The sequence below is a fragment of the Symphalangus syndactylus genome, chromosome 4 (genome assembly GCF_028878055.3).
Source record: "Symphalangus syndactylus isolate Jambi chromosome 4, NHGRI_mSymSyn1-v2.1_pri, whole genome shotgun sequence".
Taxonomy (NCBI): domain Eukaryota; kingdom Metazoa; phylum Chordata; class Mammalia; order Primates; family Hylobatidae; genus Symphalangus; species Symphalangus syndactylus.
In genome coordinates, this window is record NC_072426.2 from 56,091,403 (window position 1) to 56,114,419 (window position 23,017).

Below are 23,017 nucleotides of genomic sequence, written 5' to 3' on the forward strand. Positions count from 1 at the left end.
CAGATAAAATGTGTTTTCAGGAGAAATGAAAAAATATAACCCAGGTCTTCTAAACTCCCCCTGGTCAGAATGCTGGCAGCTTGAGCCACAGTAAGTTCATTTTCAGTACAGAGGAAGGGCAAATTGGGATAAAATGTGGCCATTATGTCCCCGTCTATCATTTACAACAGTTTTTATTGAGGGAAAAGTCAAGATGGGAGATGATCTAAGCTATATGTCTATCCACTCTGTAATTTTTGCAGACATTGAAAAACTGTCTGAAAAGAAGTCAGTTATAACCTAATTCTAAAGGGTAGACATCTCCTCAGACATATCAGTTCGACAGAGTGTTACGGTGGCTCATCACATAGTGTTTTTCTGTGGTGTTTCTTCCCAGTGTGTGATTCTAAATTAGGAGGCCCATTCCTAGCTTTACCAGGACTTTCTTAGGATTTTCTGATTTGGGAATAAATTAGGATTTAATTGCTTGCTTTGGGAGGTAGTAGCATATTTTGACAATATACATTTGCTGAAATTGTAAAAAACAAAACAGAGAAGCCCAGGATAGAATTAGATGGTGTATGCAAATGATTTAATTAACATCACCTGTCATTTTTACTCTATGTTATTATATGTTAATGATTATGCAGGGCTTCACATGTGGCTTCTGGCTGCAAATGGTTGAGTTCTTTTTTAGCCTGGCATGGTAAATAGAAGAACACAGTTTGACTGGCTTGTCAAAGAGCAGCATGGTTAATATAGACAGAGTTGGTGTTAGTTTTTCATACTGAATAACATTTTGAAGAAGTGATGTCTACTAAAAATTATCTGCAAGTTAAATGTAATTTTTTTTAGTATTTTAACATCAGTGCCTGCTTACCAGTGGTAATGTCAGTAACAAAACCTTATTCAGTTATATTTGAAGAATTGAAAAGAAGTGATTTTAATTAAAACATCTTCTGCTTAGATATGACAAATATGCTTCTTGCAGCATGGAGCTTTTCCTACATTTATGCTTCTAACATTTGTTTTTTTCTTTCTTCAAGTGAGGAATGTAAATCTCGCAGAATTAGTTGTACCCTATGCATACCGGAGGAAGCTCACCATGATGTTTTTGTGGATAAAACCCCTCCGGTATCTAGCTGGCTTCAGATGTGGGTATTCTTCAGTGCTGGTGATTTTAATATTCCAGACCTTCTTCCAGGCCTCGTAAAGCTGAACATGTACAGGGTAGACACCCGAATGGTGAGGGGCCACAGCATAGCCCATGTCCGTCGGAATGCCGTGCTCCTAAGACCAAGCAAATGTTAATTAGAGTGTGCAAAGATTTATCTTGGTCCTATTTTTACAGTAAGATTTTCAAATGTACTGTAAATATATATATTTAAAATCATCATTACTTAATTGTGTGGTAAAATTAAAGTGATAAGTATTAACACCTCTAGATGTCATGAAGCCTGTTAGCCATTTCACCAGTCTTTATGTTGATACATCTGTGTTTGAGGGGTGGAGAGACAGAACTAGTGATTTTAATGAATAATTTGAAAGAGCCTCTATTTTGCACATCCTTGTCGTAGCCACCTGTTTTCCTATTGCCCGTACGTCAACAAGTTAAATGTTAGACACTTATTACAAACAAAACTAAACACTTCCCATAAAATAAAACCAATATTTATTAGAGGAACAGAACACATTCCAAGTTCATTAGGCTGCTGATAAGATTTTATTTTGTCTGCTCTACAGTTTCTACCAAGTTTGCCACATTTCTGTTGTCCCCTCAGCATGTGGGTCAGCAGTAACAATGTTCCCTGCCTTAGGAGAAGCACACACTTTTGATTGGATAATGTGGTAAAATTCAACAGAGTAATTTTTTTTTTTGAAGTAGAAGCCCTTACAGTGAAAGTTGAAGGTACTGAAACAGCCAAATATTGTGGGAACTTAATTGATTTGAAGTCAAGCCCTTGTACATAAAACGACTCCAGTTAAAAAAAAAAAAAAGGCATAGAGGAAAATTACACAGGAATACAAAATGAAACGTGTCTTTTAGAAATAGAACACCCACGGCTTCAGTAGTTGACAAATATTTTTTTCTCCAAAATTATTTTTTATTTTTCTGTTTATATTTTTCAATTGCTTGGAAAAAATCTTCAAAAATTCCACTCAAATAGGTTCTTTTAAATTAATGACTGTCTTCATGCCAAATAACAATTTCACATACATAGAATCACAGTATCAGGCTGCTAAATGGTTTAAATTGCAGAACTATGCAGCCAACTGATATGGAAAAAGTTAGAGATACAGTTAGCTTGGTTTTTAAACCTAAATAATAACAGGAGGGGAAGAAAGTATATGAAGTGCCTGAATGCAGAAAGAAAACAGCTTGCCAGTGGTTTGCCATTACCTAAATACTTGTTCAAATTCCTTGATATGGCATAAAAGGCCCTCAAAATTTGGTCCCAACCTACCTATATAGCCTCATCTCCTATCAGCACTCATCGCCCCAATTTCTGATGATTTCCTTCATGTCATTGCTGTATACTGTACACACTGTCTTCCTCAATTGGAATGCCCTTTTCTTATATTGTAAACTCTGTTTATTGTTCAAAACTCAGTTCCGTCAGCTGTAGTTGAGGATGCCAAAAACGGGAGCCACTATCTTGCTACTGTGAGAAAGAGGATGGGTGGTATTGGAGGTTGAGTGGACCATTCCTGTGTTTCTGAAGGGTGAGAGGTAAAGTAGAACTCCACTTTAAATTGAATTGAAGTATCTCATTGCTTTTTTCTTACTGGTTTTTAAAAATTCAAACTAAAGTAATTTTTTCCCACTAGACATCCCTCATCAACACATAATTTGTGTTCAACTAAAGGCTAGGGGTATGGTGATAAAGACCAGATGAAGAAAAATGAATTCATATCACAAACATTAAAAAATGAATTATAGGTTAACAACTTTAAAAAACGTGCTGAAGTAACTTTATTATTTCTGTAGTGGTTGTTAAATAATATTCTTTTATTTTAAATTTCAACTTTTAGATACAGGGGGTGCATGTGCAGGTTTGTTACATGGAAATGTTGTGTGGTGCTGAGGAGGTTAACAACTTTTTGAAGAGTATGGGAAGAACCAAGAAAGAAATTCACAATGACAGGAGCTATGGTATACAATTCAAGTATCTGCAAATCTGTAAGAAATTATGCTGTTCAAAAGCTCAAGGTAGTTTTCAATACCTGCGAGTAGTCAGCTATGTCTTCAGAACCCACATGTCATGAAAGGATGGCCCAGCATAGCAGAGACATTTCCCTTATTTTGGATTTAAAAATATTTGGCAACCAATGTATATACAGTTTTTACTCTTTTCTAGCTTTAACACTAAAATCTACTGTGATTTTTAATTAATTAATTAATTTATTGAGACGGGATCTCATTCTGTTTCCCAGGCTGGTGTATGGTGGTGGTGATCATAGCTTACTGCAGCCTCGACCTCCTGGGCTCAAGCAATCCTCCCGCAGTAGTTAGGACTACAAATGCACACTAGCACACCTGACTAAATGGGTTTTTTAGTTCCATCTTTTATTTGTGTGCTGGTGCAGTGTGGCATAGTAGCAGAAAACATCGCTTCTGGAATCAGACATATCTGGCTGTTCATGCTCTCATTCACCAACTGCATGGCCTTTGGCAAACGACCTATGAGCTCTAAGCCTTGTTTCCTGTTCTCTAAAATGCTAGCCATAAGGGCATTACCTCAAAGGGGTTCAGAGGTAATTTTGGAAGGCAGTTACTATAGCTCTGGAAACATGATACACATTTAATGAATTTTTAAAATTATTGTTGTCATTATTACCCTGCCTCTATTGTTTTTAGATGCTATGATCCTACCACCCAAGTATAATGTGGAAATTATGAAACTACTGGGCCACTTATTTTCCACTAAAAGAGACAGACTGTATTTTCTAATTTCACTGTAGATTTTGGGATTCTTTCTCATGAGGCTTCTGTGGTGAACTCTGACTTCTACCCCACTACCCCTTCCTAAGCCTGCTTCTGTTCTGATTCCTCCAAATATGCTTAGCCACTGCCAAGTGGTTCCAGCTTGTGAGTCATTCAGTTAGTAGGGGGCCGCTTTTAAATTCATTTTAGAAAAAGGCAACATAAATTTGCTCCCAAATTTGCATTCATCACCAGAGAGAACACTTGAAACGTTATTGTATAGAAAAGTTTGGGCTAAGATTGCAGGTAGTATGATCTGGAAGGCAGACTATCATGTTTTAAAAGCTTTAGCCATCATGCTAAATTTTTGGCTGATTACTCTCCTCTGGATTGTTCAATCTGAGATTAAGCACAAATTATTTTTTAATCTGCAGCAAAAAGTCTACCTTAAAAGTTAATTCTAATTAGTCTTTTCATTGATCCTTGATTCAAAGTAGCATCTTAGATCCAGGAACTCTGAAATCTATGTTAAGATTTTTCTAGTGGAGGACATGGTTCAAAAACACTGAGGAATATGGCTATGTAACTATAGAATGTAAATGAAGTATTTGGAACACAAGTGGAATTAATAGACTCAATAGTTGAGCTCATGATTTCCACATCTCAGCCCTACCAGATATTCTCTTTCTCCCTGGTTTCTTCATGTCATTAAATGACACCATCAACCATCAACAAACAAGTTGCTGTGTTGAAAGATAGATAGTTTTGACACCTCCTCTTTCCTGTTTTCTAAATCTAGTCCACTGTAATGTCCTATCAGTACTATCTCTGGTATATATCTTAAATTTAGCTACTTTTCTTCAATTCTGTCATTATCATCACCCTAGTCGAATCTACCATCTTATCCCATTGCCTTTTGGCATAGAATCCCATTCCCTCTCTTGCTTCCTTCCACTACATTCCCTGCAAAGTAATATTTAAAAGACACAAATATGATTATGTGACTGTCTACTCAAAATCCTTCCCTGATTTCCCTTTCCACTTAAATTACAAAATTCTTAGCATGATCGCAAGCACTGCATATGATCCTTGCTTCTTTGTCTAGCTTTATCTTGCACCACTCTCCATCCTTCACTGAATTTTAGTCACATGAACCTTTCCCTGGAACTCAACAAGCACGTTTCTACCTCAGCATCTTCCTATATATGGTTTCTTCCCCTGAAATATTTCTACTCCAAATCTTCACCTGGATAAATCTGAAGGTAATTTATTCTGTCATATCTTCGGAGAAGACTTTACGGACAAGTCCCAATCTAAGTGAAGTCGACATTAAAACTTCTCTTAGTAGCTTTCCTTGGTTTTTCATCGTTTGTAAGCATGTTTTTTTTTTTTGCATAGAAAAGACATTTATGTAATATCTCTCTTTTTCATTGAACAATAAGCTTCATGAAATTTAGGTTCCATTTTATCCACTGCGATATGCTCAGTGTCTTGCCAATGGCAAGTACTCAACAGATACTAGTGAAAAAGTGTGATCTGATTCTGACTACCTCCTTCTCATTCCAATTTTCACTTTCTCAATTATCTTCATCACACTGCCTGTTCATCTGAAGAATAAACATATGGTAACTATCAGGGAAATTTTAATATCTATGTAAATAATACTTGAAAGCATTTTTGAGACTGCAGTTAAAAATTATGAGGGCAGAGCAAAATGGCAGAATAGAACCCTACACCATTTTTATCCCCTGCAGGAAGACCAAATTTTAACAACTATCTGCATACAGAAAAGCAGCATCAGAAAAACAAAAAATCAGGTGAGCAATCACAGTACCTCGTTTTATCTTCATAAAAATTAATGAAAATGGCATTGAGGAGGGTTGGAGAGACAGTCTTGAATCGCCAGTGCCACCTTTCCCCTATCTCCCGGCAGTGGCCATGCAGTGCAGAGGGTCTATGTATGTGGGGGAGGGAGAACACAGTGACTGGGGGACTTTACATTGAACTCAGTACTACCCTGTCATAGCAGAGAGCAAATCCATGCTCTGCTCAGCCTTTGCTCACACATGGAGGGAGCATTTGGACCAGACTTAGCCAAGGGGAAGTTATGCATGTCATCAGTTAGAGCTCGAGTTTCTTGTCAAGTCTTGCTGCCATGGGCCAACATGCTCTAAGGTCCTTGGTAAACTTGAAAGACAGTGTAGCACACAAGGACTTCAATTCCTAGGCAATTCCTAGTGCTGGGTTGGGATTAGAGCCAGTAGACTAGGGTGGCATGTGACCTAGGGAGACACTAGCCAGAGCAGCTAAAGGATTGCTTGCGCCACTCCGCCCCCAATCCCAGAAAGTGCAACTCGCAGCAATGAAAGTGTCTCCTTCCTTCTGTTTAAGGGGAGGAGAGCAAAGAGTAAAGAGGACGTTGTCTTGCATCTTGGATACTGGCTCAGCCACAGTAGGAGAGGGCACCAGGCAGAGTCATGAGGCCCCCATTCCAGGCCCTAGCTCCTGGAGAACATTTCTTGACATACTCTAGGACATAAGGGAACCCATTGTCTTGAAGAGGAAGATCCAGACTTGGAAGGATTTATCACTTGCTGATTAAAGAGCCCTTGGGCCCAGTGATAGCCAGGGAGTATGCTGTGAGCCTTGGGCACTTGGGACGTGCTTACTACATGTGTGACCCAGCACATTCCCAGCAGTGGTGACTATGGTGAAAGAATCCTGCTTGAGAAAAGCATAGGGAAAAGTAAAGGGGACTTTGTTTTGCACCTTATGTACCAGCTTGGCCATAGTGGGGTAGAGCAACAAGCAGGCTCTTGGAGTCTCTGAGTCCAGGCCTAGGCTCTTGAACAGCATTTTGGGACCTTCGCTGGGTCAGAGGGGAGCCCACTGTGCAAAGGGTGAATCCCAGGTCAGGCCGCATTCACCACAAGCTAAGAACCCTTGGGCTTAAGTGAAAATTGCCGGTGGCCTGACAGAACCCTGCCAAGGGCTGCTGGTGGTGGTGCTCAGAGGGAGAGGCTCTTCTCCCTGTGGAAAGGGGAAGGAAGAGCAGGAAGTACTTTATAGTATGGTTTTAGTACTAGCTTAGCCATAGTAGAACAGAACGTCAGGCAAATTTCTAATGTTTTTCACTCTAATCCTTGGCTCCCAGACAGCATCTCTGGGGCCTGCCTGGGGCCTGGAGGAACTTGCCGCTCTCAAGGGAAGGACACAAACTTGGCTGGCTTTGCCACCTGCTGATTGTAGTGACCTAGGGCCTTGAGTAGCCAGGTAGTGGTTATAGTGGGCCTTGGACAAGACTCAGTGCTGTGCTCACTGAGTCTTTAGGCCTGACCCAGTGCAGTCCCAGTTATAGTGGCCATAGGGGTGTTTGCATCATCATAATCCCAGTTCCAGGCAGCTCAGCACAGAGAAAAAGACTCTGTTTGGGAGAAACTAAGGGAAATGAACAAGAATCTCTGCCTATTAATCCAGAGCCTTCTTCTAGATCTTCTCCAAGACCACCAAGATGGTACCTCTATGAGTCTGAAAAAACCACAGTGATATTGGGCTTGGGAACCAAGCACCTCTAAATATCTGAAAAGCCTTCTCAAGGACAAGCACAAACAAGCCCAGACTGCAAAGGCTATAGTAAATACCTAACTATTCTATGCCCAGACACAGATGAACATCTACAAGCATCAAGATGATCCAGGAAAATGACCTCACCAAATGAACTAAATAAGGCACCAGGGACCAATACTGGAGAAATAAGGATGTGTGACCTTTCAGACAGAGAATTCAAAATGGCCATTTTGAGGAAACTCAAATAAATTCAAGATTAACACAGATAAGGAATTCAGAATTCTATCAGATTAATTTTACAAAGAGATTGAAATAATGAGAAAGAATCAAGCAGAAATTCTAGAGTTGAAAAATGCAATTGACATACTGAAGAATGCATCAGAGTCACTTAATAGCAGAATTGATCAAGCAGAAGAAAGAATCAGTGAACTTGAAGACAGCCTATTTGAAAATACACAATCAGAAGACACAAAAGAAAAACAAAAGAAAACAAAACCAAAACAACATAGCACACCTATAAGATCTAGAAAATAGCCTCCGAAGGGCAAATCTCAGAGATATTGGTTTTAAAGAAGAAGTAGAGAAACAGATAAGGGTAAAAAGTCTATTCAAAGGAATAATAACAGAAGACCTCCCAAACCTGGAGAAAGAGATCAACATTTGAGTACAAGAAGGTTATGGAGCACCAAGCAGATTAACTCAAAGAAGACTAACTCAAGGCATCTAATAATCAAACTCCCAAGAGTCAAAGACAAAGACAGAATCCTAAATGCAGCAAGAGAAAAGTAACAAACAACATTCAATGGAGCTCCAATACATCTGAAAGCAGACTTTTCAATGGAAGCCTGACAGGCCAGGAGAGGGTGGCAAGACATATTTAAAGTGCTGAGGAAAAGAACTTTTATGCTAGAATAGTATATCTGGTGGAAATATTCTTTAAGCATGAAGGAGAAATAAAGACTTTCCCAGACAAACAAAAGCTGAGGAATTTCATCAACACCAGACCTGTCTTATAAGAAATGCTAAAGGGAGTTTTTCGATCTGAAAGAAAATGATATTAATGAGCAAGAAGAAATTGTCTGAAGGTAAAAATACTGGTACACTAGTAATAGTAGGCACACAGAGAAACACAGACTATGATAACATTGTAATGGTGGTGTGTAAACTACTCTTATCTGAAGTAGAAAGACTAAATAATGAACCAATCAAAAGTAATAACTACAAAAACTTTTCAAGATATAAACAGTACAACAAGACAAAGAACAACAAAAAATTAAAAAGTGAGTTGATGAAATTAAAGTGTAGAGTTTTCTTTCTGTGTTTGTTTATGCAATCAATGTTAAGTTGTCTTCAGTTTAAAATAATGAGTTACAAGACAGTATTTACTAGTCTCATGATAACCTCAAATCAAAAAACAACAGAAACAAGCAAGAAGTTAAAGCACAAGAGAAAACTATCTTCACTAAAAGGAAGACAGGAAGGAAGAAAATAAGAGAGAGAAAACCCCAAAACAACCAGAAAACAAATAACAAAGTGGCAGGAGTAAGTTTCTACAAGTAAATAATAACATTAAATATAAGTGAACTAAAGTCTGTGATCAAAAGACACAGAGTGGCCAAATGGATGAAAATACAAGACTCTATGATCTGTTGCCCACAAGAAACACGCTTCACTTATAAAGATACACATAGACTGAAAATAAAGGGATATAAAAAGATATTCCATGCCAATTGAAATAAAAAATGAACGGGAGTAGTTATCCTTGTATCAAACAAAATAGATTTGAAAACAAACACTGTGAGAAGAGACAAAGAAGTTCACTATATAATGATAAAGGAGTCAACCCAGTAATAGTATATAACAATTTTAAATATATATGCACCCAACTCTAGAGCACACAGCTATATAAAGAAAATATTATTAGAGCTAAAGAGAGACGTATATCCCAATACAATAATAGTTGGAGATTTCAACTTTCCACTTTCTTTCTTTTTTTTTTTTTTTTTGAGGTGGAGTCTTGCTCTGTCACCCAGGCTGGAGTGCAGTAGCGTGATCTCGGCTCACTGCAAGCTCTGCCTCCCAGGTTCACACCATTCTCCTGCCTCAGCCTCTCCGAGTAGCTGGGACTACAGGTGCCCGCCACCATGCCCAGCTAATTTTTTTGTATTTTTAGTAGAGACGGGGTTTCACCGTGGTCTTGATCTCCTGACCTCGTGATCCGCCCACCTCAGCCTCCCAAAGTGCTGGGATTACAAGCGTGAGCCACCGCGCCCAGCCCAACTTTCCACTTTGAACATTGGACAGATGTCCCAGACAGGAACTCAACAAAAAATATTGGACTTAATCAGCACTATACAACAAATGAATCTAATATATATTTATAGAACATTTCAACCAAAGGCTACAGAATACATATTCTTTTTCTCAGCACTGGATCATTTTCAAGGATAGACCATATGTTAGGTCATAAAACAAGTATTAAAACATTTACAAAAATCTAAACAATATCAAGCATCTTCTCTGACAACAATGGAATAAAACTAGAAATCAACAAGGGGAATTTTGGAAACTATACAAACTCAATGGAAATTAAACAATATGCTCTTGAATGATCAGTGGGTCAATGAAAAAATTAAGATGGAAATTGAAAAACTTTTTGGAAAAGAAATGATAATGGAAACATAACATACCAAAACCTATGGGATACAGCAAAAATAGCACTAAGAGGAAAGTTTATAGCTGTAAGTGCCTACATCAAAAAAGAGAAAAACCTTCAAATAAATAACCTAACAATGCATCTTAAAGAACTAGAAAAGCAAGTGCAAACTGAACCAAAAAATAATAGGAGAAAAGAAATAATAAAGATCGAAGCAGAAGTAAATGAAATTGAAATGAAGAAAACAATACAAAAAAGTCAATGAAACAAAAAGGATTTTTCTAAGATAAACAAAATCAGCAAACTATTAGCCAGATTAACAAAGAAAAAAAAAGGGTGAGGACCCATATAAATGAAATCAGATATGAAAAAGGAAACACTACAACCGATACTGCAGAAATTCAAAGGATCAGTAGTGGCTACTATGAGCAACTATATGCCAATAAATTGGAAAATTTACAGGAAATGAATAAATTCCTTGGCACATACAACCTACCAAAATTGAACCATGAAGAAATCCAAAACTTGAAAAGACCAATAATAAGCAATAAGATTGAAGACATAATAAAACATCTCCCAGTAAAGAAACACCCAGGACTTGATGGCTACACTGCTGATTTCTACCAAACATTTAAAGAAGAACTAACAGCAATCCTACTGAAACTATTCCAAAAAATAGAGGAGGATGGAATACTTCTAAACTCATTCTATGAGGCCAGTATTATCCTGATACCAAAACCAGATAAAGACACATCAAAAAAAGAAAACTATAGGCCAATATCTGTGATGAATACTGATGCAAAAATTCTCAATAAAATTCTAACAATCCAAATCCAACAATACATTAAAAAGATCATTTATCATGACCAAGTGAGACTTATCCTTGGGATGTGAGGATGGTTCCATATACACAAATCAATCAATATGATATATCATATCAACAGAATGAAGGAGAAAAATCATACAATCATTTCAATTCATGCTGAAGAAGCATTTGATAAAATTGAACTTTCCTTCATGATAAAAAACCCTCAACAAACTTGGTATAGAAGGTACATACCTCACCATAATAAAATCCATCTATGACAGACCCAAAGCTGGTATCATACTGAATTGGGAAAAACTGAAAGCCTTTCCTCTAAGATCTGGAAGACAACAAGGATGCCCACTGTCACCACTGTTATTCAACATAGCACTGGAAGTCCTAGCTAGAGCAATCAGAAAAGAGAAAGAAATGAAGGGCATTCAAGCTGGAAAAGAAACAGCCAAATTATCCTTGTTTCCAAATGATATAATCTTATATTTGGAAAAACCTAAAGATTCCACCAAAAAACTATTATAACTAATAAACAAATTCAGTAAAATTCAAGATACAAGATCAACATACAAAAACCAGTATCATTTCTATATGCCAATGGTGAACAATGTAAAAAACAAGTCAAAATGTAATCTCATTTGTAGTAGCCACAAATAAAATTAACTACCTAGGAATTAACCAAAAAGTGAAAGATCTCTACAGTGAAAACTGTAAAACACTGATGAAAGAAATTAAAGAGTACACCAAAAAAATAAAAAGATATTCTATGTTCATGGATGAGAAGAATCAATATTGTTAAAATGTCCATACTAAACAAAGTAATCTACAGATTCAATGAAATCTTTATCAAAATGCCAATGATATTTTTCACAAAATATACAATATAATCCAAAAATTTATATGGAACCACAGAAGATCCAGAATAGCCAAAGCTATCCTGAACAAAAAAGCAAAATTGGAAGAATCACATTACCTGATTTCACATTATACTAAGGAGTTATAGTAACCAAAACAGCATGCTACTGGCATATGAGCAGATACATAGACCAATGGAATAGAACAAAGAACCCAGCAACAAATTAATACACCTACCGTGAACTCATTTTTGACAAAGGTGCCAAGAATATACGTTGGAGAAAGGACAATCTCTTCAGCAAATGATGCTTGAAAAACTAGATTTTCATATGCAGAAAAATTAAGCTGAACCCCTATCACCATATACAAAAATCAAATCAAAATATATTAAAGACTTAAACATAAGACCTCAAACTATGAAACTACTATAAGAAAACATGGGGGAAACTCTCCAAGACATTGGTCTTGGCAAAAATTTCTTGGGTAATACCCCACAAGCACAGGCAACCAACAAAAAATGGACAGATGGGATCACATCAAGTTAAAATGCTTCTACACAGCAAAAGAAACAATCAACAAAGTGAAGAGACAACCCACAGAATGGGAGAAAATATTTGCAAACTCCCCATCTGACAAGAGATTAATAACCAGAATATATAAGAAACTCAAACAACTCTATAGTAAAAAAATCTCGTTATCTGAATAACTAATGGACAAAGGGCTTGAATAGACATTTCTCAAAAGAATACATACAAATGGCAAACAGGCATATGAAAAGGTGCTCAACATCACTGATCATCAGAGAAACGCAAATCAAAACTATAATGAGATGTCATCTCACCCCAGTTAAAATGACTTTTCTCCAAAAAGACAGGCAACAGCAAATGCTGGAGAGATGTGGAGAAAAGAAAACCCTTATACGCTGTTGGTGGGAATGTAAATTAGTACAACCACTATGGAGAACAGTTTGGAGGTTTCTCAAAAAACTAAAATTAGAACTACCATATGATCCAACAATCCCACTGATGAGTATATACCCAAAAGAAAGGAAATCAGTGTATCAAAGAGATATCTGCACTCTCATGTTCGTTGCAGCACTGTTTACAATAGCCAAGATTTGGAAGCAACCAGTGTTTATTAACAGATGAATAGATAAAGAAAGTGAGGTATATTATGAGGTATAAATATATATATATATCTATATATACACACACACAGTATAATAGTACACAATGGTGTACTATTCAGCCATAAAAAAGAATGGGATTCAGTTACCTTCAACAATATAGATGGAACTGGAGGTCATTATGTTAAGTGAAATAACTGAGACACAGAAAGACAAACATCACATGTTCTCACTTCTTTGTGGTATATAAAACTTGAAACAATTGAACACATGAAGATAGAGAGTAGAAGGATGGATACCAGAAACTGGGTAGGATAGTAGATGTTGCAGGGGAGGTGAGCATGATTAATGAGTACAAAATATAATTAGAAAGCATGAATAATATGTACTATTTAATAGCACAGCAGGATGATTATAGTCAAAATTATATAATTATTTGAATTTGTGAAGCATTTTCAAGCTTCTAATGACGATTTGTTTTCCTAAGGTGACACTGATGGGCTACACCACAATTCAGCTTATAAGAACCTGTGGAACCTCTGGCACCTGCGGAAGGAGTCCTGTAGTAGCCACAATCGCTGGAAGAAAGTAAGAAATGGCATGACTGTTGGCAAAGTGGCCTAATATATGTAAAGTTGCTATTCAAAGGAAGCTGACTGTTTTCTTAGCCTACAACAAAATAAGGCAAGTCAGGATCATTAGATTAGGGAATTTAGATTTGGTACTACATGCAAAGATTATTAAATATTAGACTATGTTCCTGTGATAAATGATAATATTTCTGGTATGGTTTGAAATGAAAAATCTTGAAAGAATTAATTACCTTAAGCACAGGAATCTGATTTTTCATTTTCTAAAAAATTGTAAAATAAAGGGGTTGTACAAGTGGTCACTAAAGTTCAGGTTTACAATTCTGTGTTTCTTCGACATAATCTTTGTGGTTTTAGAAATGATTTTATATTCAGATGCTAAATATGAATGTACTATTTTTAATCCATGAACAAATTTAAACTCCCATGTACAATTTTCTTTCTACATACTTAAGGATGGAATAATTTCCTAAAATATGATAGACACAGTTACATAAATTTGGTTAATATTTATAGATTTGACCACTAACTATTTCTCTAGTTTTCTTACATGGTGCTCCTTGATTTATAATATAAATTTTGGTTTGCTGGGTGGTATGTGAAAAAATTTCTGTGATGACAATGTTGTTTTTAGTAGATTTGTTTTAAGGGTTCAAGAATCATCCCCTGTTGGCAGCTATTGTATTAATAAAGAATTTGTCTGGTCTTCCTTATCCCTGATTCCTGGGAGATAACTCCTAACTCTGTGGAATTTCCTGAGTGATAGAAATGTCTTTGTTATTTACGGTGAGACCCTGAAATTATATTTGAGTTTATGCTAACAAGATGACTCAGGATGAAGGTTAGTCATGCCAGGAAGTCCCACCATGTAGTTAGAGAATGAGAGCTTTGAGCCAGGTGGTATCAGCCCGATCTTAGTGTAGGTGAGAGGAGTTGGAAATTGAGTTCAGTCACGTGGCCAATAATACAATCAAACATGCCTATATAATGAAACCCTCATAAAAAAATCTGGAACTTGAGGTTTAGGTGAGTCTGTCTGGGTAGTGATATTCCTATGGATCCAGAAACCCCAGGAAGGAGATATTCTTTGTCTCACAAGATAGCAAAAAATATGGCTATAAAATAAAAGTAACAAAAGTCTTTGGATAAAAGTGTTAAAGGTGTTAATAATGAGATCTTGTAAATCCGAATGGCATTATAGCAACTTATAAAACAGAAGTGTCACCTTATCACTCTGGAGTTACTCATCTCCGGAAAAGAGATGAGTGTATGGTGTTTAATTTAGTATACAGTGAGAAAAGAGTCTTATTCTTTCAGTATCTCAAAATAGCCAAACCCATGACAATGAAGTTATCCTTGTACCAGGAATCCTAGGGACAGAGAGTAGGATAGTATCATGAAGAGAGTACCGATTTAGGAGAGCACAGATTTGAGTCCTGGGCTCAATCTCAGTGCTTCTCTTCATTGGTCCCAGGACCCTGGCAGATTATGCAAATTCACCATGCCTCAATTCCCTCATTTGCCAAGTAAGGGTAATAAAACTAATGATCTCACAGAGTTGTCCAGCATGAAGGATATAAACGAAGTTATTGGTCAAGTGTCATTTCATTTTCTTTTATTTAGTTAACAGTATTCTTTATTTGGGGGAAACAAAAACAAGCAAAACAAAAAAACCAAGGTAAACTAAGATTCCTCTAACCATTACTTCCATCCTCAAATAATTCAGAGTGCTTATTTCAGAGCAGACATTCATCAGAGAAGATACATTATCATTATCAATCATGTCTAAAAACAAAGTCTTATTAAACAGTATACATTTCTTCTATTATACATACTAGATATTACATATAAAGTGGGAGGGAAGGAATACCTCTGGTGTACCATAAATTTGATAGAGCTGTAGCAATAACATAAGCAAAAACCTCTTCTTAACACCACATATTCCTCTTTAAGTATTATCCCAAGTTAGCAGCTAAATTATTTCAAGAAATGGAATGACATTTTGTAAGCCAAACGTAGTAAGAAATTCCAGTAACAAAAGTTAAGCTAAAAATGTTGTACCAATACTGAAAAAGGGTTACAAAAGGTAGCATACTTGGCTTTAATTTTCATTTTCACTTGTAACCTTTACAAAAAGAACTATTTGGGGGAAAGTGACAGATTTTCTCCCAGTATTCCCTAACAATTACAACATTTATTTCAAGTACATTTTCATTTAACCGAGCATGTTGTTTTCCTCTCTTAGAGTTCCCTCCAGAATTTTTGAAGTGTTGTCATATCTTTGTTGAGTGTCTCATAAGTAAACATAGCACTAAAGGATGCGCTTTTGTGAGAATACTCAAAAGAATCATGTAAACACTTGTACTTTGCACAGCCCAGGTTGGTATTTTTGAATTGCTGGGGTGTATTCAAGTAAACACAAGAAAAGCTTTATGGAAATGTAAAAAAAAATGAATTTATGAAGCCTTACTTTTTATGCTGTAGCAAAATAACTGAAAAGAAAAGTATCTGGATTCATAATGGAGGAATTGAAAGTTTGGTTTAATTCAGCTTTCTCAGAGTTTGAAGTTTATGTGGACCTTTGGGGTCTTTGAGAGGTAAGAAAGCTGTAAATAATCCAGGACAGCCTCAAATTCTCAGAGTACTTGCACACACATTTAATCTCTCTGAAAATATGCAAGGTTGATTAGGAATCTTGAAGTCTACATAGTACTAATTTTAAGTGAAGTTTAATATTTCTGAAAGCATAAAAAGTTGATATCGATTTTTTTATAACCACTGTATACCCTCTGGTATTTATAAAAGCCACCAGGACAGTAATGCTTGCAGCACTGTGATCACAAACACAAGAAACTACATAAATCCTATAGACAGCTCTTTAGGAGAAAAACATTGTAAAAAGTCAGATTGTATTCTGAATTTGTGTAAAAATATAATTCCTTAAAGAAGTAATAACGTTTTGATTATGAGATCTGTGTAACAGCAATAAGAGTATCAATGGCATGGCTACTTGTTAATTTTACAAACCATGGTTGTTACATGGGCTTTGGAATTTGACAGACTGGGGATAAAACCCTTTCTCCAGCTTTCACTGGAAAATTTATATAAGCTCTCTAAGCCTTGCTTTCTTCATTTGCAATACGAGAATAAGCAACCTCACAGGTGGTTGGGAGAATTAACTGAGGATGTATGGAAAGCCCTAAGCACAATGTCTAGTAAATATTTTGGAGCTCAACAATTTCTCTTCCTACATTTCCTTAAGAGAGTCAAGAATCTTTCTCACTGAACCGTAAGGTTCTGTTTCATGCAGGGGAAACAGAATCACAGAATTTCAAGTTTCACGTTTCCTGATCTGAGCAAAAATTAAAGGAAAAAACGGGAAATCGGGGAGACTAGTTTGGAGGCTGCTGCAATAATCTAGGTGTGGGCTGAAAATTTGGAAGTGAAGTAGGGATGGAAAATTTTGAAAAGTAGCAGGAGCTGGTACAAAAGAAAAAGAAAACCTGAAAGAAATTGTTAAATGCGTGGGAACATGGAGTGGGAGACACAAAAATGCCAAAGCGGAGCCAAGGTTAGCACTCATGCGGAATTGACTCTTACTTCTTCTTCTGCCATCACTTCCATCTCTGCCATGTTTATAACCACCTCTCAGAATGCAAGTGCCCCCTCCATCTTAAGTAAATGAAAGGCGTAAAAGGAAAGAACAGTGAAAATTCGGGAGCAGCAGGCATGGATCTGGAAATAGACCTCCCCCACCCTCATACCCACATCTGACTCCAGCCCACTAGTATGAGTTTCTAGGAGAATTCATAAAGGCTGTTAGTTCATTTTGTGTCCATATAAATTTGGACAGTAAGGCACTATTTTCATGCAGTACATGTTCTAAATTTATCTTTCTTTTTATGAAATCGTTTAAGTTACCAGATAAATGTGCTGAAGATGAAATCTAGTATTTCTGTTAGAGGAAAAAGGGAAAGGGATTGAGGAATTCTTTCTACAATGTCTATCTTGTTAGAGAGTATGGAGTCTTCCCATAGGATGGAAAAGAAGGTAATCTGGACAGGAATTTACAAAGAAAAGAATTCTAATCAAAACCACTTTCAAAAGTTCAATGATATATCCAAATGAGAATACATTTTGCACCACTGTAGATATGGGTAAGAGGGGTTATCCTCATGTAGGTGAAATACAGAACTTCTAAAGAAAAAGCAGCAGTTCACACTTGCAAAAAGCTTAAAGAAATACACACAGATAGAAAAGCGGGAGGCTTAAACCCTGATGTTATTTTTGACCTGTTATTCTCTTTTGCTTCCTCATCATCCATCTGATTAAAAACCTTATTGAATCTATGTCAGAAATACTTTTCACATCTCACTTCTTTATGATCCCACTTCCACTGGTTTAGTTAAAGCTGGGTTTTATTTCCTATTCTTTGGTTAATTTATTAGTAATCCAGTATGTCTACTTACATCCAATTTTCCCCTGCTTGTCTTCATCCTAAACACTCCTCTAATGTTCTGTGATTCAACCACCTATGTGGAGGTGCTAGAACTTAGGAGTAGATGACAGTGTTATCTTGGAGTTCAAGATACTTAAAATATGTAATTCTAAAAATAATTAGATATGATGTTTCAATTTAGAAAAACAGATTTTAAACTATTCTGGTGAAAAAGTAGATGTGAAACAATTGCTAGAAATATACCAAGGGAACACAGCTAAAGGATAGGTATTGCTCTACCACAAATCTCTAACCATATTAATATATTCAACAATACTAATAACTTGAAGATGCAAAGTCATACTTGTAAAATATAGGGATTACACAAAGCTAGGAAAGATATAAAGCATATTAAATAATAGAGTCAGTTTTTAGCAGGAGGTTGATATACTAAAACACTGAACATATAACAAATATGGAATATTAAAGGGACAATTGTAATTCTAAGGCTAGCATTTAGTTTAAAAAGTCAACTGGATAAAAATAAATACTTGAAGGTTTAATAAACGGCTCAGGGACAGAGGGCCAGGCAGACACAGGTGTGATATGATGGTGTAAAAATTTAATGTGATCTTTGGCTACATTAATAGAAGTAAAGTGCACATGAAAGAAAAAATATTTTACCATTTTCTGCTTTGATAACATCACGTCAGTGGACAATAATGTTCAGATTGGGGCATATATTGGGAAGAAGAATGACAAATTAGAAATTGTATGAATATGACAGCTGGGATGATGAGGGGCTTTGAAAACCTGTGGAATTGCTTCAAGATACATAACCGGGAGAAAGCATCATGCCTCTTTATTTTCTGTATTTCTGATGCTTTGATATCTGGGCCTTGCTGACCCTGGAGAGATTGCTGTTCCCAGGCTAGACAATTCCAAGAGATAGCAAACACCACCCTGAGAGCACTCTCAAACGTAAATCAAGCAATTCAGAGCTCCTACCCTCGTCTTCCTCCTTTATCAGACTCTCATATGTTCAGCAACTATCTCTTTGATCTAATCACCCCAGAGCCAAGTATTAGATGACTAAGGACAGCTCTTACACCTCAGAGCATACTGAAATTATTCAAAGTAGCCAATCTTGAGCCTGCTTACCCTGTCTTGCCTTACCTTTCCTGCAGCAACCACAGTAAAGGCTCTTACCACATTTCCTCCCTGCTCCCTCTGCCTCCTGAGCAACCCTGGTGTTTCCCCTTGTGGCCCTGCATCCATGGCACACACCCTCTCTTGGGAACTGTGAATAACAAACTAATCTTTTCAATGGCAATCATCTCCTGATCTATTGGACTCATCATACCTGAATAATAATAAAACCTACCTTTTAATACAGTAATGATAGAATCTTAGGAGCTAGAAGAAATATTTACTTTTATTTTTATTTAGCAAACATTTACTACCTACTAGATGTCAAGCACCATTCTCTATACATAACTTATCTAGATTGGAAGAACTCTACTTCTTAAATCTGTATGACTTCCATACCTTTCCTTATAAATATACTGATTCTAGTCTCTTCTGCATCTTAAGACTGACTGATTATCTTCTGCAATGATAACGAAAAATATCTACCAACCAGCATGCCACTCCACTGACCAATCAGAACTGCTGCCAGCTGGACAGCTGGAGCTCCGTGCTGGAGACTCTTTCTGGGCCAGGCCACTTTAGTTCCTGACTAATGGGGGAGATTTGGGACACCTTGGGGAAGAATCTGATGTGGTAGCAGGATAGGGGTAAAGTATTGTCACATTTGAATATTTTAATAACTGGCATGGCCATACCAGTACTCTTAGTTGAATAGTAGCCTTGATAATATATCCCTTAGTCTTCTCTTTTATCTCTTGCCTTCTTGAATTTCCTTCAGCTATTCATTTTATGAAGTAAATTATAGACTTCATCATATTGGTCATTTTGCTCTGAACAATGGCCAATGTCTTTCTTAAACTGTGCTGCTTGGATTACTCTAAAGTGGCCTACCAGCTGAGTGGACTCTTTGCAACCTGACTGGAATTCTTTATTAGGATAACTAGAATTATACTTTGTGTTCAATGTCAATAAAATGAAAATCTCATATGCCTTTTCATAAAGTGTATCACTGAAATAAAAGTGGTAGTATTCATTCATTCTCTAGCTGACAAGCAAACTAATTAAAAGATCATCATATATTCCTTAAGCCAGCAAGTCTTTCAATATATTTTAAATTACATTTTGATACTATAATCTTTATTTCCATATTGAAAAAGCTAACACGCTCACTAATCTAAAAAGTTTTATAATTGACAATAGACATCCCAGCTAATGTAAATTAACAGGTTCTGCTGCACTTGGAAAAGAGAGGCAAAAAGGACACCATTTAAAAGAATGATGATGATGCAGTTAGAAGTTCAATCTTCAGTAAGATTTTATGTTATCAGGAACATTGTTCTACTACTACTACTTTTAATAGTATTGTTTATACAAGCATTAAATATCTGATATTGGCAAAGAGTTCTATGATAGAAATATCTATTAACTATTTTATCATTAAAATTTTAACAACAACCATTTTCCAAAATTTAGATACAGTTCTTCAATTGAGAGTATATACTATTGAAGACTTTTTATTTTATTTTATTTTATTTTTTAATTTTATTGTTATTAAACTTTAAGTTATAGGGTACATGTGCACAACATGCAGGTTTGTTACATATGTATACATGTGTCATGTTGCTGTGCTGCACCCATTAACTCATCATTTAGCATTACGTATATCTCCTAATGCTATCCTTCCCCCCTCCGCCCACCCCACAACAGTCCCCGGTGTGTGATGTTCCCCTTCCTGTGTCCATGGGTTCTCATTGTTCAATTCCCACCTATGAGTGAGAACATGCGGTGTTTGGTTTTTTGTCCTTGTGATAGTTTGCTGAGAATGATGGTTTCCAGCTTCATCTATGTCCCTACAAAGGACATGAACTCATCATTTTTTATGGCTGCATAGTATTCCGTGGTGTATATGTGCCACATTTTCTTAATCCAGTCTATCGTTGTTGGACATTTGGGTTGGTTCCAAGTCTTTGCTATTGTGAATAGTGCCACAATAAACATACATGTGCATGTGTCTTTATGGCAGCATGATTTATAATCGTTTGGGTATACACCCGGTAATGGGATGGCTGGGTCAAATGGTATTTCTAGTTCTAGATCCCTGAGGAATCGCCACACTGACATCCAAAATGGTTGAACTAGTTTACAGTCCCACCAACAGTGTAAAAGTGTTCTCATTTCTCCACATCCTCTCCAGCACCTGTTGTTTCCTGACTTTTTAATGATGGCCATTCTAACTGATGTGAGATGGTATCTCACTGTGGTTTTGATTTGCATTTCTCTGATGGCCAGTGATGATAATCATTTTGTCATGTGTTTTTTGGCTGCATGAATGTCTTCTTTTGAGAAGTGTCTGTTCATATCCTTTGCCCACTTTTTGATGGGGTTGTTTTTTTCTTGTAAATTTGTTTGAATTCATTGTAGATTCTGGATATTAGCCCTTTGTCAGATGAGTAGGTTGCAAAAATTTTCTCCCATTCTGTAGGCTGCCTGTTCACTCTGATGGTAGTTTCTTTTGCTGTGCAGAAGCTCTTTAGTTTAATTAGATCTCATTTGTCAATTTTGGCTTTTGTTGCCATTGCTTTTGGTGTTTTAGACATGAAGTCCTTGCTCATGCCTATGTCCTGAATGGTATTGCCTAGGTTTTCTTCTAGGGTTTTTATGGTTTTAGGTCTAACATGTAAGTCTTTAATCCATCTTGAATTAATTTTTGTATAAGGTGTAAGGAAGGGATCCAGTTTCAGCTTTCTACATATGGCTAGCCAGTTTTCCCAGCACCATTTATTAATTAGGGAATCCTTTCTCCATTTCTTGCTTTTGTCAGATATATCAAAGATCAGATGTTTGTAGAAGTGTAGTATTATTTCTGAGGGCTCTGTTCTGTTCCATTGGTCTATATCTCTGTTTTGGTACCAGTACCACGCTGTTTTGGTTACTGTAGGCTTGTAGTATAGTTTGAAGTCAGGTAGTGTGATGCCTCCCTCTTTGTTCTTTTGGCTTAGGATTGACTTGGCGATGCAGGCTCTTTTTTGGTTCCATATGAACTTTAAAGTAGTTTTTTCCAATTCTGTGAAGAAAGTCATTGGTAGCTTGATGGGGATGGCATTGAATCTATAAATTACCTTGGGCAGTATGGCCATTTTCACTATATTGATTCTTCCTACCCATGAGCCTGGAATGTTCTTCCATTCATTTGTATCTTCTTTTATTTCATTGAGCAGTGGTTTGTAGTTCTCCTTGAAGAGGTCCTTCACATCCCTTGTAAGTTGGATTCCTAGGTATTTTATTCCATTTGAAGCAATTGTGAATGGGAGTTCACTCATGATTTGGCTCTCTGTTTGTCTGTTATTCGTGTATAAGAATGCTTGTGATTTTTATACATTGATTTTGTATCCTGAGACTTTGCTGAAGTTGCTTATCAGCTTAAGGAGATTTTGGGCTGAGATGATGGGGTTTTCTAGATATACAATCATGTCATCTGCAAACAGGGATAATTTGACTTCCTCTTTTCCTAATTGAATACCCTTTATTTCCTTCTCCTGCCTGATTGCCCTGGCCAGAACTTCCAGCACTATGTTGAATAGGAGTGGTGAGAGAGGGCATCCCTGTCTTGTGCCAGTTTTCAAAGGGAATGCTTCCAGTTTTTGCCCATTCAGTATGATATTGGCTGTGGATTTGTCATAAATAGCTCTTATTATTTTGAGATACGTCCCATCAATACCTAATTTATTGAGAGTTTTTAGCATGAAGGGTTGTTGAATTTTGTCAAAGGCCTTTTCTGCGTCTATTGAGATAATCATGTGGTTTTTCTCTTTGGTTCTGTTTATATGCTGGATTACATTTATTGATTTGCATATGTTGAACCAGCTTTGCATCCCACAGATGAAGCCCACTTGATCATGGTGGATAAGCTTTTTG

The 23,017-nt window shown here is 36.6% G+C and overlaps 1 protein-coding gene across 5 annotated transcripts in view; it reads right to left on the bottom strand.

Annotated features, from left to right (window-relative positions):
- Nucleotides 1-23,017, bottom strand: part of LOC129480692 (bifunctional heparan sulfate N-deacetylase/N-sulfotransferase 3) — a 196,202-nt gene that overhangs the window by 103,240 nt on the left and 69,945 nt on the right. For all 5 annotated transcript variants that reach the window (XM_055274730.1, XM_063637955.1, XM_063637954.1 and 2 more), the window contains exon 4: nt 1,084-1,269. In XM_055274730.1, coding sequence (XP_055130705.1) covers nt 1,084-1,269 — 186 coding nt within the window. The remainder of the gene's footprint in view (nt 1-1,083; nt 1,270-23,017) is intronic.